At 40.3% G+C, this 19,548-nt stretch overlaps 3 protein-coding genes across 3 annotated transcripts; 2 read left to right on the top strand and 1 right to left on the bottom strand.

Annotated features, from left to right (window-relative positions):
• Positions 1-663: 663 nt before the first annotated feature.
• LOC308093556 (serine/threonine-protein kinase NIM1-like) lies at positions 664-3,962 on the bottom strand (the record flags this gene model as incomplete). Its single annotated transcript, XM_080439890.1, has 4 exons — positions 664-1,407; positions 1,574-1,842; positions 3,119-3,445; positions 3,869-3,962. The coding sequence occupies 4 exons, from the start codon at positions 3,960-3,962 to the stop codon at positions 664-666; spliced, it is 1,434 nt and encodes a 477-aa protein (XP_080296016.1).
• Positions 3,963-6,191: 2,229 nt separating this feature from the next.
• On the top strand, positions 6,192-12,882 carry pnhd (pinhead). The gene is made up of 7 exons (XM_080440074.1): positions 6,192-6,341; positions 7,012-7,107; positions 7,404-7,543; positions 8,373-8,667; positions 9,666-9,847; positions 11,755-11,813; positions 12,570-12,882. The coding sequence occupies exons 1-7, from the start codon at positions 6,290-6,292 to the stop codon at positions 12,718-12,720; spliced, it is 975 nt and encodes a 324-aa protein (XP_080296200.1). The 5' UTR covers positions 6,192-6,289; the 3' UTR covers positions 12,721-12,882.
• Positions 12,883-17,235: 4,353 nt separating this feature from the next.
• Positions 17,236-19,222, top strand: admp (anti-dorsalizing morphogenic protein; the record flags this gene model as incomplete). The annotated part of the gene is made up of 5 exons (XM_080439888.1): positions 17,236-17,533; positions 17,661-17,797; positions 18,027-18,146; positions 18,263-18,455; positions 18,798-19,222. 5 exons carry the CDS (start codon positions 17,236-17,238, stop codon positions 19,220-19,222), a joined length of 1,173 nt encoding a protein of 390 aa, XP_080296014.1.
• Between the last annotated feature and the right edge of the window lie 326 nt (positions 19,223-19,548).

Below are 19,548 nucleotides of genomic sequence, written 5' to 3'. Positions count from 1 at the left end.
CACGTTGCGGCACAAAACATAACTGATCTATAAGCTCACAACACATTGCAGTGTGATGAATTGTAAGCTTTTAGATCAATTATAATATTATTATAATGTTGACTTCACTCTGTGAAGTAAACTGTATAGACATTACAATGAACCTGTGGAACAAAACTTAACAGTTGGAACATTTCAAAGAAAAAGTAGCATTTTAATAAATGACACTAGATATAGTGTTGAAGAGGATGCATACTGGACTACCAGCAACATCTATAACCTTAACCTGTTTGAATCACATTTATGCTCTCACAGAATATTGCAAAACCCCCGGTGTGGTCTTGTTAGTGGTTACCATACATCTCCACAGTTCTCTCGATACAGCGTGTTCTTTATCCTATCAAAGAAAGAATCTCTGACTCAGAGTCAAAGCTCATAAAAATGTCTGTCTCACAAACTGATTTGACGTTTTTGAAATACCACTTGGCAGACGCATTTAAAGCTCCTCACAGCACAATAAGTGCATTATTTTTTTTGCAACGTTGGTCACAGGGGCAATGGGTTCCAAAATGCTGTTAGGGATAAAGTAAAGCTTTTCCCTTTAAGCGTGTAGGTCTGCAGAAACATAATCCATAGTATTTTTCCAGCCTGCTGTATGTAGGCTAATGGCCTCTTCTCTTCTGTCTACATGATGATGCAAACCACAGACGGCTGCTGCTTCCTCTGGTCAGTACTCCACCTCCATCTCCTCTGGGAGTCTTTGGGGCTGCTGTGGCCCACAGCTTCCACAGTCTTCCTCTTCTGGATGCGGTGTAAGAGGATCCGGTAAGTGCCAGTGACGGGGCTCCTCAGGTCTGGACGGCTGTTGTTGAGGAGATGAACCTTGGTGATGCCTAATTCCTCCAGTGCCACCTTTACCTCCAGCTCTACCTCGTTGGGGATGTGTGAAGGACTGGCCAAGTGTCTAGGAGTGAGGCCAGAGGTGGGGTATGCCTGGGGGTACTCAATGCCCCTCAGCCAATCGCTGGCCATAATCTGTGGCAAGCTGATGCGATCGGTGGGTGTGGGTCTAAGGATGCCCTTAATAATCTGCTGACAAGATTCAGGCACATAGTCAGGGATATAGTAAGAGCCCTGTAGGATGCCTATTTTCAGTTTATTCAGGTCGGTGGCATTGAATGGCAGGGTGGCAGTCACCATGAAGTAAAGCATGATGCCAAGAGCCCAAATATCCGCATAATGAGCGACAAAGCCTTTCTTTCTGAACAGCTCTGGTGCTGCGTATGGTGCAGAGCCACAGAAGGTGTTCAGGACATCACCGGGGTGGCAGGCCGTGCTGAAGCCAAAGTCGCCCACTTTAATGCCATAGGTGGTGGTGTAATAGACATTCTCTGCCTTCAGGTCCCTGTGGACAATGTTGCTATCATGCTGGGGGGAAAGATAGAGAGAAGGGAAGAGAAATTTGAAGCAGGTTTTGCTTACATTGGTTCACAACAGACATGACCTGGAAAGGAGGGGGGGGGAGTCTAAAGAACCTCATATTTTTGTCCAGGACAATACAGACCTCTGCTGAGACACTTCCATGCTGACTTACCATGTGTTTGACAGCTGACAGGACTTGAGCAAAAATGAGCTTGCTCTCCAGGTGTGACAGGCGCCCCCTAGTGCTGATACGGGAGAACAGCTCTCCTCCGCTGGCATACTCCATCACCAGATAGAGCCGCTTGAAGGTCTCCACCACCTCGTACAGACGCACAATGTTAGGGTGGGCCAGCTTCTCCATGCAGGAGATTTCAGAGGCAAACAGTGCGCGTGCTCTCTTGTCCAGACGCCCCTTATCCAGGATTTTGACTGCCACTCTTTCTGGCCATTTCAACATAAAAGTGACAAGGGAAGGACAGACAGAGAGTGATGAGATGAGGAGAAGAAAACGTATTCACTTAGAACATTCTTTCTTTGTTTCTTTTTCATTTATTAGTCTTCCTACAGAATATCACCTCAGCAACATCAGTCAGCCTTTACACAAGCTACATATATGGGAGCTCAAGACACTTCATAGGTGGATTAGCAGGTACTTGGTTGATGAGATTAGCCATTGTCTTCTAGGCATCTGGAATGACCTAGATAGGAATCCAATGAACTGCAGCGTGAGGCTGCAGCCATTGAGCTGACTAAAGAGTGAGTCTTCCATGAGGGGAGGTGTAGAGCCTGTATCTGACATCAATCATAAATGTTAAGGCAGGTCTCTGTAGTGAATCAATCAAGCCATGTTAACAAGTACTTCCCCCCTCAAGGACACAAGACAGGTAAAAGACAGCCACAGTGCGGATCACAGTATGGCATTTTAGAAAACCTCCTGCAGGTTGAGCTGGACAGATGATACATTGTCGCAGGGGAATGGCCCAGTGCCATTATATAAATAACAATACATAGGCAAAAACGAACATGAAGATGAATGTCTTCTCTATAATTAAATAAGAAAAGCCTGCCCTGTCCCCACAAAAGTGTCAATCCTGTAACGGTGATGTACAACCCCTGGCAATCCCTGTAAAGCTTGCATACCTTCCCAGGATTGTATTTAATCAAATACATATATATATATATATATAAAACCCTTAGTTATTTAGTTTATTTTCATTGCAATGTTAATTGCCTGTCACTGTGAACATGAATCGCAATAAAAGTTAAAAAGGAAAAGCAAAAGAAAAGAAAAGAAGAAGAAGAAAAGAAAAAGAAGAAGGAAATGCCTGGCAGCTGATTTTTCACCCTTTAATAAGAAAGGATGGTCAACATTTGGCCACAATACACAGAAACATCTCAATGTCTTCCTGCAACATTACATAAGGACATCTTTCTACTGCAGAATGTCCTTGACATCAGTCAACTTGATGTGTTTATGGCAGAACACTTGCGTGAGCACCAGGCATAACAGGCTCCAGACCCCTCCATAACCAAAAGGTCACTTCTTCAACTACTACAGTCCCTGCGACAATAAATGTGTCCATCAGCGACCATGACGTGTCCTGGAGCACGTCACCAGTCAAGCACCTGACCCAAACCCTAACCATTTACCAAACTGAGTTAGATGAGAGTAAAACAAAATAAAAACCCCAAAAGCAAAGGTTAAAATGTTTCTCACCCTTGGTCAGGTCATGAATCCCAAGCCTGACCTGGGAGAAGTTGCCCGAGCCGATCTGCCCTCTCAGCTGGTAAAGCGCCACCCTCCGTCCGAACATCAGCTCATTCATCACCCTCTCTGAGTGTGTCAGGTCATGGAGGGCCTTCTCAAAAGCATGCGTCGTCTGTTTCCTCTCCTGGTCCTCCTCTCCAGCCAGCTTCAACTCCTTGTTTTCCTCTGCTGTCATATCTACCTTCCCTCGGCCCTCACTTTCCTCTCCCTCCCTTGGGGGCATGAGGGCAGTGAAGTTTCTTCTTCGCAGTGCAATCTTCTGATGAGACCCTTTCCCTGGGGGAGGGGAGGCATGAGCATAATTAAGAATGCAAAAGTTGCTGAATTATTTCCTGACAATGAACAATGAAACTCATTACTGAATGTGAACCAGGACTTTTGAAGCATAATACTGCTACAAGTACTCACATAATGGCTTTCCTTTTGTGCTCTTCTGATTCCTCTCAGCTCTAATGTTGCTTCTGCTGTTTGAAATTATATGACTGGTCTCCTGGGTGCCCAAAAATGAACCCTAAAAAGTGCATTTTACTACAAATGTAAGGAAGGAAAACATGACCTTCTTCCTTGTCACTTCCTTGCATACCACGGTATAAATCCAAAAAGCAATTAGGGACTTTGTATAAAAATCACAAACATTTGTATTCTTTAGGAATGCTAGATGTTCCAGGGCCAAACATAACTAGCCATCCAGATCCTCACTGTCCTCTCTGCAGAGCGCTGTGCTTGAACACACTTCACACAAGTTCACTCCCTCAAAGTCTCTCCCCACACTGGCTCCTACCTGAAAGTCCATCTTGTGCCTCTGTAATCCAGCCACTGTACTCAGCTCTGTAATCCCTAAATATGGGACTCCTTCCATGAGGACAGGCTTTGTGGAGGCTTGCTTAAATCCTCAGACAGCAAACCTACAGTATATCACCTGGCCCAGGTAGAAGTAGACACTGATGGTATTAGCTCTCCACTACAAACTACTGTCTAGTATAGTCCTAGAACATCATTAAGGCCCAGGGGTATACAGATGAGGTCTTCTGTGGTTGACGTCCTTTGATTAATATGTTCATATTGATATAATTATCAGCTTTTTCAGATTGTTTTAGATTTTCCATAGTTTATCCATCAAATCAATACAAAATGATGACATATAGCAAACAGCCCTCTGTCACAATATCACACCTTTAAAAGAAAATAAGATGCTGTGTTATGCTGAAAATTGACACCTAAATCAGAATACAAACTAAATCAGTAGATAATGATCACATTTGAAGTTTAACCCTAAACATACAGGAAACAAAGAAGTGGGCCTCTCTGTGCACCAAACCTTCTTCTTGGTAGCAGCCCCCTAGTCTGGTAAACCATCCCGGTCGCAGAATTAAATGGGACTGAATATTCACGCCACCGGGATGGTTTACCAGGCTAGGAGCCCCCAGTATCCCAGACAGAGACAAGAAGCCAGACGGTCTGGAAGCCAGCCCCTGTGAGGAGCTGTCATTCCCCACAGACACTCTGTCTGTCTCTTCTATAGTCGTCTGATATCCACATTTGACCAGTGTGTAGATAAATTGTGGATTAATACTAAAGTGTGGGTCACTGCCATTTTAATTCTCAAAATTAAAACATTTGGAGACAGAGGTTTTGATTCTCAGAGGGTGATAAGTGAATGAGTGGAGTTGGAAGCTGTAACATCTCTTTGTATTCTGTATTGTGAGTTATAATGGATTAATAATAAAGTTACTTATGGCCCAGTCAAACATGTACAAAAAAGTCTAAATTGGGACTTGGTCTTCCACAAAATGTCTGTAATTGTAAAATTGAATAAAGATTAATTAATTTCTGGATTAATCATGGGTGTAATGTTACAGTGATAAGCTTGCATTCTTGGATTATTATTATTAATTGAGTGGCTGACTAGAGAATGGGCAACAGGAACATCAAATAATTGGTTATTTCAAGATGCATATAGCGTACAAATATTTACTATTTCAGATTTAGAAAAAAGAAAAGAAAACTGACCAAAACTTACTATAATACCTAATGTTTACACATATTTTCCACAGTCACACAAAAGCTTTTGTCACTGCCTTGGAGGTGTGTGTGTGTGTGTGTTTGTGTTTGTTTGGTAGATGTTTGTTCCAACTAATTGTTAACATAATCACAAATAATTACAACTCCATTTTGATTAGATTATCAGCAAGTTAATGAAAGGGATCTACAAATGAAACTGCTGTTTGTAATTAACTTAATCAGTATCTGGGGTGTTGACGACCATGTGAACGATGATCCGTTGATCCAGGGGGAAAATGAGGGGATCACATTAGCATATCAAAAGATGGCTAACTTCCAATGAAGATACACAGGCAATACAAAGTATTAGCAGAACACAGATGTCATGTGTTCTGTGAGATGTAATTATTTTGTAATATCATTATATAGTAAAATGTAGCTGACAAACAACAAAATAGGCATTTCACCTTGTAGAAAAGTCCTTCCACTGGTCTTTATTCCATCCTAAATATCACCCAAAGTGATGTGAAGCTAGAAAATACAATAATTTGTTTATTAACCTTTTTTCCCCTTGGAAAGACAGCAGCAAATGAAGCTTTGTGGTTTGTAAGGCAGATCTGCAAGGGCTGGCCATTTGGTGTCAATGTTGAATAAACACAAAGGTGCCAGGTCCCAGGGCCCCATGCTGATCCTGTTTATGTTTGAGCCCTGTTCTGTTTTAAGTCAGAGGTGCTTAACACCTACCCACTGAGATAAAAGATGATTAATGCCTTTGAATGAGGGGCGGCATTGGCTCAAGCCTACTTAAGCCCTTCATTAGGGTTCTTGATCCCAGTCAACACACACATGCCAGTCACCAGGTCTCCCAAGGCAGAAACAGACAGGGGTGAAGAAGACACAATACTTTGAGAGGTTGCCTTTGAAGTGGTCCCTGCCTGTAAGAGCTTGCATCCAACAAGGCATTTATAAAGGCAATGGGAATTTGATTCATTCTCACTTTTTCAACTCCACGCCACTTGGAAGGACCTTGTGCTCTGGTGACATTTGGGACTGAAGCCCAGCGAGCAGAAGGGAAACTCCACACCTGGCAGGGGAATATTAAGGACTACAACAGCAGCCATGGATGTACTGAAGCCATGTGTGCTCCTTCTGTGTGCCCTCAACCTAACCTGTAAGTACTGTTTGCTTTCTTCTGTTGTCCCAGTGCTGGGGCATGTACACAGGGCAGCTATTGTCTAACTAACTCTAACTGAACAGACATCAGTCAGCTCAGATACAGGCCTATTGCCAGATAATTCCAATGTGATATGGCTGGGAAATACAGGTATTAGGAAAGCATTGACACCCTGAACTGAGCATGATTGGTGTGGTTATGTCTCTGTTTCTGCAGCTGTGGAGAACAGATGGGATCAATTCACTTTCAGTTGACCCCATCTTAAAGCACCAAAACATTTAAAGAATACTTTGACAATTTTAAATGTACCCTATATTATCATTACACATATTAGCTCATGTGGCATAATTGAATAATTAAATGTTTTTCATTGACCAACACATTTGGTGGAATGGGGAATGGCTTGATTGAAATGTGAATTCACTTCCATTCTGCTGTACTGCATGTTTAAATTAGGGGAGTGGTATATTAATGATTTCACAATTATATTTGCTTAATTATTTATTGTCTTCGTTAGAACACATGCCAGTAGTATCTATGGTGATAGAACTTTTGAAAACAATATAAGGTTGTTGTTTTTTTTCTTAAAAACTGTCTGTGTCAGACCAGGTCAAAGATACTGCTGTCATTTAACCAGTACTGACTGTTGTTATGTTACTATTCCTAGTGGCTGGAGTGTTGAACAAACATGTGGATCACAGAAACCTGTTTGCTCAGAGGGCATGCTGCAAAAGACAGAGTCATTTTGTCTACATTGGCCAAGGTAAAATACCATACAATGACTGTAGTTCTGCTCTAACTGTTACATTCCTTTGTATGCTTGCATTGTTAAATATGTTTTTATTGCTTTGGATTTCTTACATAAAAAGGTTAAAACAAAAAAAAATGTTTTAATTTATATAAAATTGACAGCTTGAATGCGCTAATAATATATAAGTAGCTGCAAAAACGAAGAAGATCATTTGTGAAGACAGTTGGGATTATATGAAATAATATGTAATTATGTAATATTACACCATATTGTTTCAAATAACATTTATTTTACACATGTTCTTCTAGATATCTCTGGAAGCCCCATCACTGTGGACGTGGGAACATGCAGGACACATTGTGGAGCACCCAGGACATCACAACATGCAGCCGTACAGCCAGAGTACTCCAGATACTCCTCAATGCTGGAGTTTCTCAGGAACAAAAAAGTAAGTACTGGGGCTCTTGCAGTTTCCCAAAAGCACCACAAGGGGGCACTGTAACCTCACTGTTGTCGGCCAAGGAGTAAAATAACAACAAAAACACCAGTGGAGTTATCAGTGAAGTCTAATGATACACTGGCCAATTATTAAATCATATTTTATTGTTTAATAATTAAATCATGTTTAATTAAATAATAGTTAAATTCTATTGAATTATTTAATAGCTTAGGGAAGGAATAGGCTACACTTCAGTCGTGGTGATATGGCCCATATATTGTGTAAAGCCTAAAAAAAATGATACAGATAGGCGATATCAATACCATTAACAATGTTTAGCCTAGACTGCTATGCTGTAACACACGTGCACACTTTTAAGAACTATTTTAGTCCACAATTACATGTTTGGACTTTTTAGCTCGAGACCCAAAAGAGAAATGTGATGACTCCCCAGGACCCAAAAGCTAGTGAAAATAGCAGATCTACAAGCTCACAATGTTGCATCGCCATGCGTGCCCTGTGAGCTTGTAGCCCTGTGAGCTTGTAGATCAGCTATTTTCACTTTTTTTTATTTATCTATGGAAATTATTTGATTTGATTTATGAAATACTTTTGAAATATTTTGGAATGAATTTCATTGATGAAAAGTTGTGATTATATTTTATTTTTTGAAATATAATATATATATATATATATATATATTTTTTTTTAATGGAAGGCACAAAAAGGGGGATATTTACTCGCGACCCATAAAAATTGGTCCGCGACCCAAACCTGGGTCCCGACCCAGGTTTGTTTGGGAAACAGTGCTCTAATGCCAATTGCTTCTGTGTTACAGAGGATGCGTGGAGCTGCCGTGTCTTCAGGCGGAGCAGCAGCAGCAGAGACGGTTGGGCATCGTCATTTACCTTCGTGCGGACCCAACCACGTATGTGAGCCCACGGGGATGCGCGTGGAACGGGTCCTGCTGTTTGAGGGACCCCGCGAGGTGGAGGTCATCCAGGAGTGCCACTGTGAGACCAAGATGACGTCACACTGCGTGCGCGTGCCCGCCCTGCGGACCTACCTGTTCGAGACGCCGTACGAGACGGTGATCGACGTGGGCGGATGCTCCGCCTCCAAGGGCTCACCAGGTGTGTAGACATTCTACCTGTGTGAACCTTATTTTGTCTATGCTGCCTGTGAACCAGTGATGGAAGAAGTACTCACATGTATTACTTAAGTAGAAGTATCAATACTGCATTGAAGAAGTACTCTGTTACAAGTGAAAGTCCAGTACTCAAAATGTACTTGAGTAAAAGTACAAAAGTATTGGCATCAAAATATGCATAAAGTGCCAAAAGTAAAAGTAGTCTTTTATGCAGAACGTCCCATTTCACAAGGTCAAAATGAAAATTGGATATACTCCAGTAACGTAAAAATAGCTCAAAATTGTACTTAAGTACAGTACTTGAGTAAATGTACTTAGTTACTTTACACCACTGCATGCTACCTGTCACCCCCCCCCCCCCCCCCCCCATTTAAAAAGCTTTAAAAATAAGAATAATGATAAAATAAAGTGGAGTGTGTAAAACAAAGCAGTGTAGGCCTTCACCCAAAGGCGCTCCTGGAAATGGCCGTTGCACATGCATTTGTGCATTTAAATATGCAAGCATACAAAGTAATATGAATATGTGAAACTTAAGTCAATTGAGCTTGTAATTCCCCAGTAGTCTATTTGTTATAGTACCACCATAGCATACATTTTGACACACATTGGCACCTGGCTTTGGCAAGGCTATCCATAAAGAAATATAGGCTGATTAAATTGTTTGTAGTTTCTGACCTAACAGTAGGCCTATGTGTTGTGTTGTGTTGTGTTATACATTGACTGTTTCTTGTTTGAGAAAGTGTGTGTGTGTGTGTGTGTGTGTGTGTGTGTGTGTGTGTGTGTGTGTGTGCGCGTGCGCGTGCGTGTGTGTGTGTGTGTGTGTGCGCGCGTGCGTGTGTGCGTGCGCAGGGAGGCATTGCCTACTGCCACGTCAGTGCTTTATTACTAACAGGCAATGGGTCTACATGGCTGATGCTTTTACTTCTGTTATGAACATGACATCATATTCAAAGTTTAACATTTCAATTCATAAATTCACAGAGGGATTCTCCTGTGTGCCCACTAAGTTTGGCTCGGCCCTGGTAGAGAGCCCTAATAACGCAGACCTCATCCGGACAGTGTCCACCTGTGAGATGAAAGAAAGCTGCTACAGAGTTCCATATGTGGAGTACTATTATGAAATAGTAGATCATGCTGATGGAATCAAAGAGGAGAAGCTGAAGGTAAAGTTTACATTCAATATGAGCCTGTTTAATAAATATTGATTCAACTTAGTTGTGGATTTGAAAAAAGTCTTGATGGAAACTAGAGTTAAACTTAGGAGTGATTTCCAACTTATATAAATAATTCAAACCATCACAAACACTGTATCTGACCATAAGCAAAAACCTTTTATCTGGGCACTTCAAACAGACTACAAAATGGACACTACACTATATCTGAGACTGTCCATAATAAAAAACGTTTTATCTGGACACTTCAAACAGACTACAAAAGGGACACTATACTATATTTGAGACTGTCCATACGCAAAAACCTTTTATATGGACACTTCAAACAGACTACAAAAGGGACACTACACTATATCTGAGACTGTCCATACGCAAAAACCTTTTATATGGACACTTCAAACAGACTACAAAAGGGACACTACACTATATCTGAGACTGTCCATACGCAAAAACCTTTTATATGGACACTTCAAACAGACTACAAAAGGGACACTGGAGCACTCATTAAGTCTGCACATTGCAGAGGTGAATATGCATACTTAATGAGTGCCCCAGTGTAAGGTATGGAAGTGATATTGTTTGGTTAAAACAAAACATTTTTGTTAAAAGGTTAAAGCACTATATTCTGATAATAATCATTTGATAATAATCATTGTGTTTGTTCAGTAACAGGGGTCTCCAGCTCTTTAATAAACAGAAAATATTTCAACTAATCAGCAGAGAGTACCCATTTATCAGCTTCAATTTGATAGTATTCCAGTTCCAATTTGGCTCATTATATTGTGTCATCACTTCCAATTTAACTTGTTTAAATATGAATATGTGAAACTTAAGTCAATTGAGCTTGTGCGTTCTCTCTCTCCTGAAATTGGTGTCCTGGCCTGAAAATGCATTTTCTGTTTAGTAAGAGCTAGAGAGACAGGGGGACTCCTGTTACTGAACAAACACTCCATATCAATGAGTAATATCAGAATGGATATTTAACACTTATTTTAACAAAATAAATATCACTTACCCTACCTTTACTGTGGGTAGTCTTGAAGTGCCCAGCACAATTTTTGGCTTATATACTGTTCTTTGTTGTTGAGCACCAAATCCTTTGCATTTAAAAGTTGTCTGATGCTCGTTGGACTGCGCTTTTGGGAGTACATCTGTCCATTAGGACTAGAGTCATTCTTTTGTAATTAATAAAATGGGGAGGTTCTTGGTCCCAGCTTGGTGTGAGACACAGTAATGAAGTATCTTCATTCATCATGTGGGCCTGGAAGTCGGCAATCAATCAGCCGAATCCACTGTCTAGTGGCTGGCACCGCACACCAGACTGTTTAGAATATTGTCACACCCGACACCAATACACATTAAATGTTGGGTGATCGTTTCACCTTTTATATTTGGAAGAAATACTTCCCAAGAGTAGTAGTGGAAGATGAAGGCTATAAAACAAATGTGGATTGTTATTTACAATGTCTTGAGTCTTTGTATCACCTAATGTTGTGACGATAGAATCTGTCCTTAAAACAGGAAACACAATTTAACCTGGTATAAAAAATCTGATTCCAAAAAGTGTGCATTTACAAATGTCCTCATTACTCATTCCATTATCATAAATGTATTATTTATTCCGATTTTGTGTGCCTATTTGATGGAGTTAACAAAAAAGTTAAAGGTATTTTTCCTGGTTGATTTTACGGCTGTTGTGTTTGGGTCTCAGTTGCCTGCCCCAAACCCCTCCTTGCACCTAAGGTGTGAGAAGAGAGCAAACACATGGTCCCTTGCAGGTGTCGAATCAAAGCATTTAGCATGCTGAACGGCAGAGATTCGGCTCACTCAGGAGGGTCAATATTTGTGGCCAGCTGTGAGTGGATAGACCTCTCACTGTGTTGCTAATTTTCCTACAGGAAATAGACGTGGGCAGATGTTTGGGAGGCTGCACTGCAGGAAACCGATGCCTTCTCAGGTAAGCATGAACACAGCTGCGAGCCTGCTTGACACCATATGTCCCTCCCTCCCCAGTCCTCTCAGCAGTAACTTGTGATCTCTGACACCTCAGCATGCAGGTTTGGGGCATGGGGAGGGATCATTGAATCATTCCTACCCAGTATAATCCTGAGTGTTAATTTAACAACTGCAAGAGTGAAACATAAGGGTCCGTTGTTACACTCTCAACAGGATTTTGTTGTGTCCCCCTTTACTAGTTATTTTGTCATTGCTCCAAGGGTATTTACTTATTAGCCTCATTCTTTCTGGAGATGTATCACAGTAGATGTTCAGGCACACCTAGATTTTCAGGCATCTTTTCTCCCTCAAGTTTAAAGTGGTCTCCATATGTTACAGTATATATACACATACATACAGAACTATCTAATAATCGCTGTTCAGGCCATTCACATCTAGATTTCGTGGCCACTTTCCGGCCTGAAAATCCATTAGTGCCGATCAGAGCATTAAGTCACATTTGTGATTTTTTTTTTACCCATTAACATTACGAACGTGATGATCACCGTCTACCCACATGCCAATTGTAATAGGATAATTGTAACATTTAAACTTGCATCTCTGTGATTAGAATAAGAGTCAGCATCACGTGAGCTTGTAGATGAGCTATTTTTGCTACTTTTGTGTGACACTATACAATGATGAAGTATAGGACATTAATTTACCCAAAATGTTTTGATTGTATTGTAATTTCTTTTTGTATTTTTTTTGCCTTTAGGAGTCCCTCTGATCAGGATATTTGCCACTTGTGGGCTGAAAGGCCATCCAGCTCCTGTGTTCCAAGAGGCTATGAGAGCCACACATTCCTTAATCAGCATGGGCAGATTCGCAATGTCCTTGCCATCACCTCCTGCCTTTGTCAGAACTAAATAATGCACCCTCCATTGAACAACACATGAACTGACGTTCTCAAGAACTTAATCCAGTGTAAATCGTGCTTTTATACTGTATAGTGATGTCTTTGTAGCTCATTGCCACACAACAACCCCTAAACTTGATGTTCTGATGTCTTAAGAATTTAGTTTTCTCAGATACTGCTGTATTATATGTAATATATGTAAAAAGATATATATAATAATTTTGTAAATAAAATTTATCTCATAATACTGAGAGTGAAAAATACATCTGTGCTTCCAAAATGACCGAAACCAAGGAACTTAACACACGAGAATTTAGGCCTACTTAAAGGGGTGTTAACTTTATTTATTTATTCGCTTATTCATTCATTAGATTGAAATAAATCTTAAAAAGCTCTATATTCCTAGTGTTTATTCAGTAACGGGTGTCTCGTCTCTCTGGCTTTTCAGTACAGTGGTTCTCAACCTGTGGGTCGGGACACGCAGAGGGGTCCCCACATGATTTTTGGGGGTCCCCAGATGACAGTGAAGTGACAATTTAAGGACTTTTAAGACCCTTTTTGATACCTAAAAAAAAAGAAATGAAATGAAAAAAGACCATTACTGCATCAAAAGTAATCAACTAGACTATAAAAACTGGTCAAACATTGGTCAGATTTTCAAATAATATAAGAAAGAGGAAAACATTTTGAAAATATCTGATCTACAAGCTGTGAGCTTGTAGATCGGCTATTTTCACAATGTAATGCCTCAACTCCTTTCCAAGTGCTTTTGAGGCTGGGGGGTCCCCAGTTCATTTCTGATTATTTTGGGGGGTCGTGACCTGACAAGGTTGAGAACCACTGCTTTAGTAGACAGAAAATACATTTTCAGGTACGAATACAAATGTTATCCAAATCCAACTTATGCAGGATACAGGATTGTGCAATTGGAAGTGATGATACAAAATTGGAAGTAACACTATACAATTGAAGCTTATAAATGGGTTCTCAATCCTGATTGGATCAAATTGGTACCGAACTGAAAATATATTTCCTGTTTACTAAACTAGAGAGATAGGGAGACCCTTGTTACTGAACAAACACCCTAATGATAGGCATATCTGAATATAGAGCTTTAGCTATTTAACCATCAAGTTTTTTGCTTTGACCACAAAATATGACTTAACCTACAGCACCTTTAATGGCAAATGGTGATTAGCCTATGATTGTGACTAATGTTTCCGTTGGAGTTTTCGTTGTAGGATAGCTAATAAAATATAATAAAAAGCAACCCTGTAATTACAGGCCTGCCTATCAATTTGAACAGTTGTGCACATGATAGACTGCAGTGGTGTAAAGTTACTAAGTACATTTACTCAAGTATGGTACTTAAGTACAATTTTAAAGTATTTTTACATGGAGTATTTCCAGTACTTTTACTTCTACTCCACTAGCCTACATCTCAGAGGCAAATATTATACTTTTACTCCACTACAATTATTTGAAAACTTTAGTTACTAGTTACTTTGTATAGATTTTGAAGATTATTACAAAACATACATTACCCACTTCAGCCCTATACATTTCGGCCATTTGAAAATAGCCATCTACAAGGACACAATGCCTCCCAATGTGATGCATTGTGAGCTTGTAGATCTGCTATTTTCTAAAGATTTATATACATTTGAAAACTTGTGAAATGGGGAAATTCTACAACTGAGTACTTTCTACTTTTGGTACTTTAAGTACATTTTGATACTAACACTTTTGTATTTTTACTCAAGTAAATTTTGAATAACAGACTTTTACTTGTAAAAGAGTATTTCTACATTGCAGTATTGATACTTTCACTTAAGTAAAACAACCCCCTTTGAGTACCTTTTTCACCACTGCTGCCTATCAATTTGAACAGTTGTGCACACATGGACTGACTTACAAAACACGTGGCCACCTGATTTTACAGATGTTCCCTTAGAAAGAACACACGTATACATCAAAGTTAATAGCTCCTTATTTTGATATCGTGGTGTGAAACAACAATTTGTGTACATCTGTGATCCGCGCAAAAACAACATATGATTTGCTCGCTAGGTGTCGCGTAAAAAAAACGTTTGATGTGTCAGCGTTTTACAATTGTTTTAATAGACAGGTCAATTCTTCAATGGCTGTTCTGAGTGAAGATGTGTGAAGATCAAAGGTACTAAATGGGACAGCTCTCCATTTCCCAACATCAGAGCGATATAGTCTTTGATAAGCGATTTCAAACGAATTTGTACCTTTAATCTAGGCCAGTGACTCTCTAACTTTTTCATTTCAAAGGCCCCCAATGTTAATTATTAAGCACATCAGTCAGACACTGGACTTTTATCTCTGGGACCCAATGGACATTTGTGTAGAGATATTCCTTTACTGTCTAACCCAGTGGTTCTCAAAGTGGGGTCCAGGGACCCCCAGGGCGTTGAAATTACAACGTTTGAGAATTAGGCCTACTGGTCTAACCTATTGACTAGATTACAGTGACAGTCTGGTTAAAATTCATGTACATTCTTTAGTTATGTTTCCTTGTACATACATAATAAATAGTAACTTTCGATATTTAACTGGGCATCCCCTGGGACTGAGACTGTTCTAGGCTATATTTAAGCAAAGGATAGTGAAATAACACATTAGGCCGTGTGAATAATAATAATAGGCTAATAATAATGACAACAATAATAACGTTATAACCTAATATGCGTATAGGTGTGCCTAGATGTGATGTCGGTTCATTTAAATAGCAAGGCCTGCTGCAGCCCTGAAACATGACTGTCATATATTATATGACAGTCATGACGAAAATTCAACCTGGTGTTTGCACTTTCTCCCCTTTTGAACCCATACATCTACATAGACGTTCAAATTTCAAATATAAAGTGCTTACCCTATGGCCAGGGATGTTATCATTTTTTAAGAGTCCTCAAAAGTACCCGTATATTCTGCATTGTTTAATAAAACGCATTTTAATCTGATTGGTGGCCATTTTCTCATAGAGATATAATGTATCAGAGTGCAATACACCTCCCAACCGATAGGATCGCGTAGTTGAAAGCATGGTGAAAAAAATGAAAAAATGGCCACCAATTGGATTAAAATACTTTTTATTCAACAATACGGAATATACAGGTACTTCTGAGGGTCCGTACTATTATATTTGAAATCTAAACGTCTATGTAGATGTACGGGACAAAAAGGGAGAAAGTGCAAACACCAGGTTGAAGAGCCGTCATGACGGTCGTGACAGGCGACCGTCGTGTGATCCATGACTAGGCCTGCTGCATGACATTATTTTTTAAATAAAAATACCGAATCAATGTTTATCCAGGTGTAACTTGTAGCCTAGAAGTGTTGCTATTTAAATGAACGATATGCAGCAAACAGCACGTTTAACTATTTATTGCAAGTATAAGACACTCCACCCATTATTCTAACTTAATGGATTCATTTAGAAGCTGTTAGTCTCCCGTGGAGAGAGGACTTCCTAGAAACATTAGCTCCGTGTATTCTGTCCACGGTATTTGCATTTCCATTCAATGTAACGCATAAATAAGACAACGAAAATGATTCCACAATGTTCATCCTCCATAAGTTGAAATACGTTTCAGAACACAAATCTAGTTTATTTTTTTGCAGTGGTGGAAAAAGTTGGCTACTCACATGTGTTACTTAAGTAAAAGTATCAATACTGCAATGTAGAAATAGGCTACTCTGTTACAAGTAAAAGTCCGGAATTCAATTCATTCATTTTACTTGAGAATAAGTAGGCCTACAAAAGTATTGGTATAAAAATGTAGGCCTACTTGAAGTACCAAAAGTAGAAAGTCTACTCGTTATGTAGAATGCCCCATTCCAAGTTTTCAAATGTATAAAAATCTTTTGAAATAGCAGATCTACAATGCTCATTGTGAGCTTGCAGATCGGCTATTTTCAAATGGCCAAAATGTATATAGGCCTGAAGTGGTTAATGTATGTTTTGTAATAATAATCAACATCTAAAGTAACTAGTAACTGTTTTCAAATAAATGTAGAGAGGTAAAAGTACAACATTTTCCTCTGAGGTGTAGTGGAGTAGAAGTAAAAGTAGCCTATTGAAAATTGGAAATACTCCAGTAAAGTAAAACATACCTCAAAATTGTACTTAAGCACAGTACTTGAGTAAATGTACTTAGTTACTTTACACCACTGTTTGTTTGCTTGTTTGTTTGTTCTTTTACATTAAGGCCTATTGTTGCCAGACGTGGAGAGAATGAGACTGATGAATAAAATCTCCAATTGGGTGTGATCACACCTTGTTAACAGCGCCATTAGCTTCCCTTTATATTCACTGATGGGTGATTTACATTTGCGACCAAATAGCATCTTTATAGCTGTTTGCTGAGAGGTTGGAGACACTGATATAAAAAGTGGAGCCTCCTCCAGACAGCCTTCACACTTCACTCTGCAGGCGGTTGAGGCTCGAGGACATTTTACGCACAAGGAGACGTACAACTGCAGGGCTTTTCTTTCCGTCATGTTGCTTTTCGTGCTGAGTTGTTGTGCCATGGTCGTGTGCACCGCGGTTGCACGGCCCTCTCTGAATCATTTGGAAAACCAGTTAAAAGTAGAAAACGAGCCAGAGGAGATTCGCTCGGCGGCGATCAAGAGGCTCCTGGAGGTTTTTGGGATGGAGGATCCACCGATGTCCCGAGGCCACAAGCAGCCTCCTCAGTACATGCTGGATCTATACAACGCTGTGGCAGACGTCAACGGCGTCACCAAGGACCCTTATCTGTTGGAGGGGAACACCGTTCGCAGTTTCTTCGACAAACGTAAGATATATATTTTATGAATGTATTATGCTTGTTTAATCCTAACCCTAAAAAGTGCGCGATTCTGATGCTACTACACAACAGATGGAATGGCCTGTGTCTAACAATATTGTTTTTCTTTTTCCAGTGCGCAGTGATCAAGTTCAGTTCAGGTTCAATTTGTCCAATGTTGCAAGAACTGAGAAGATTCTCACTGCCGAGTTGCATCTGTTCAAGTTGCGACCCCAGACATCAGCAACGTTCAACAGACATCATTTCTGCCAGGTAATAGAATGCTACAATAAAATTACATTAATCATGCTCAACTAATCAAATTCAGCATTTATAGTTTGGAATTATATGTGTAAAAGTGTGACTCAGCAGACATGCAATTACATACTATATACAAAGTAAGCCTACCCTACATAGATGTAGGCTAATTTTGATATGAATCTACCTTCAAGCTCAAGCATAGAACTGATGACCAAACTTGTCCCCCCTTTTCCTCATTTAGGTCAGCATTTATCAACTCCTTGATAGCAGGAAAACGAACATTACACAGAAGAAGTTGCTCTCCTCTCGACTGATCCCCATCCACTCCACTGGTTGGGAGGTGTTCACCATTACACAAGCTGTAAGTATCCATATCCTAGGTCTGCACTCACTGCTCAGAGGATTTTACTTTGTGAATGTGAACATAATTACTGAATTAATCTGCAATGATAACTGACATTTTGTTCATATAAAAAGGTGCGCTCCTGGATGTCAGATGAAGACAGTAACCTGGGTCTTCAGGTCGTAGTGAGGACCCTGGGAGGAAGCCCCATGGACATGAAGCATCATGTGCGTTTTGCATCAGGACGCAACCACCATCAGAGCAAGCAGCCCATGCTGGTCCTCTTTACTGACGACGGACGCCGGTCAGCTACCCTGGACAACAAAGGTAATTTCACCACTAACTGATCACAACAATATCACTGTGCTTTCCATTCAGATCTAAGCGCTAGGCTATGGTGGGAATTGGATGCAGAAAAAATATTATAATGATGAGTACAGCTATGCCGATGTAAATCTATAATACCGGTAGTAAATGAATGAAACCAAAGGATACAATGTGTGGTGATAGAACAGTGAGCTTGTAGATTGTCTGCTTTCGCCTCGCGACACTGTCGTAGAACGAAGTATAAAATTGGGCATAGTGGTTAATAAAAGTATCTCAACCCAGAACCAAAGAAACACAAACATATATGTTTCCTAAATTAAAATCTCTCCTCTCTTCCACCAGTTCCCATTGACTCAGGGGACTCTCCCTCCCTGCCCCAGGGCCCCATGATGGGGGCTGCCTCCCGGACTGCCCGCTCCCTAGACTACGACGAGGAGGTCAACATGCCAGCGCCATGCCAGCGACAGCCCCTCTATGTGGACTTTGAAGAGATCGGCTGGTCAGGCTGGATCGTCTCTCCACGTGGCTACAACGCCTACCACTGCAAGGGCTCCTGCCCCTTCCCCCTGGGCCAGAACATGAGGCCCACCAACCACGCCACAGTCCAGTCCATCATCAATGCTCTGAAGCTGACCAAGGGCATCGATATGCCATGCTGCGTGCCCGATCAGCTCTTCTCCATCAACCTGCTGTACTTTGATGATGAAGACAATGTGGTGCTAAAGCAGTATGACGACATGGTGGCAGGGAGTTGCGGCTGCCAATGATGACATATCCTGTGTCTGGACAACCAATAGACTATTAACCAGCCACTGAGGACATTACACATGTGAACCGAAAGCTACAATGTGAAAATCAGTCATGTTTTATAAAATTGTAACAATCTATGCATATAGACAAACTGCTGTGTTTTTAGATGCGATGGTAACAGTTGAGTAATATGCACGATGGCAAGTGGCATTGTAATATATGTAAATATGCAGAAATTATAATATATAGCTGTGAAGGAGGTGATATCCTGTGAAAGATGTAAATGTTTATATTTTCTGTTATGATATTAATTAAATCTTAATAAATGTAGAAAAACAAAAAA

The sequence above is a fragment of the Gymnoscopelus braueri genome (genome assembly GCF_963280865.1).
Source record: "Gymnoscopelus braueri genome assembly, chromosome: 10".
Classification (NCBI taxonomy): Eukaryota; Metazoa; Chordata; class Actinopteri; order Myctophiformes; family Myctophidae; genus Gymnoscopelus; species Gymnoscopelus braueri.
The sequence above is the reverse complement of the archived record's forward strand: the minus strand, read 5'-3'. Positions and strand labels throughout refer to the sequence as shown.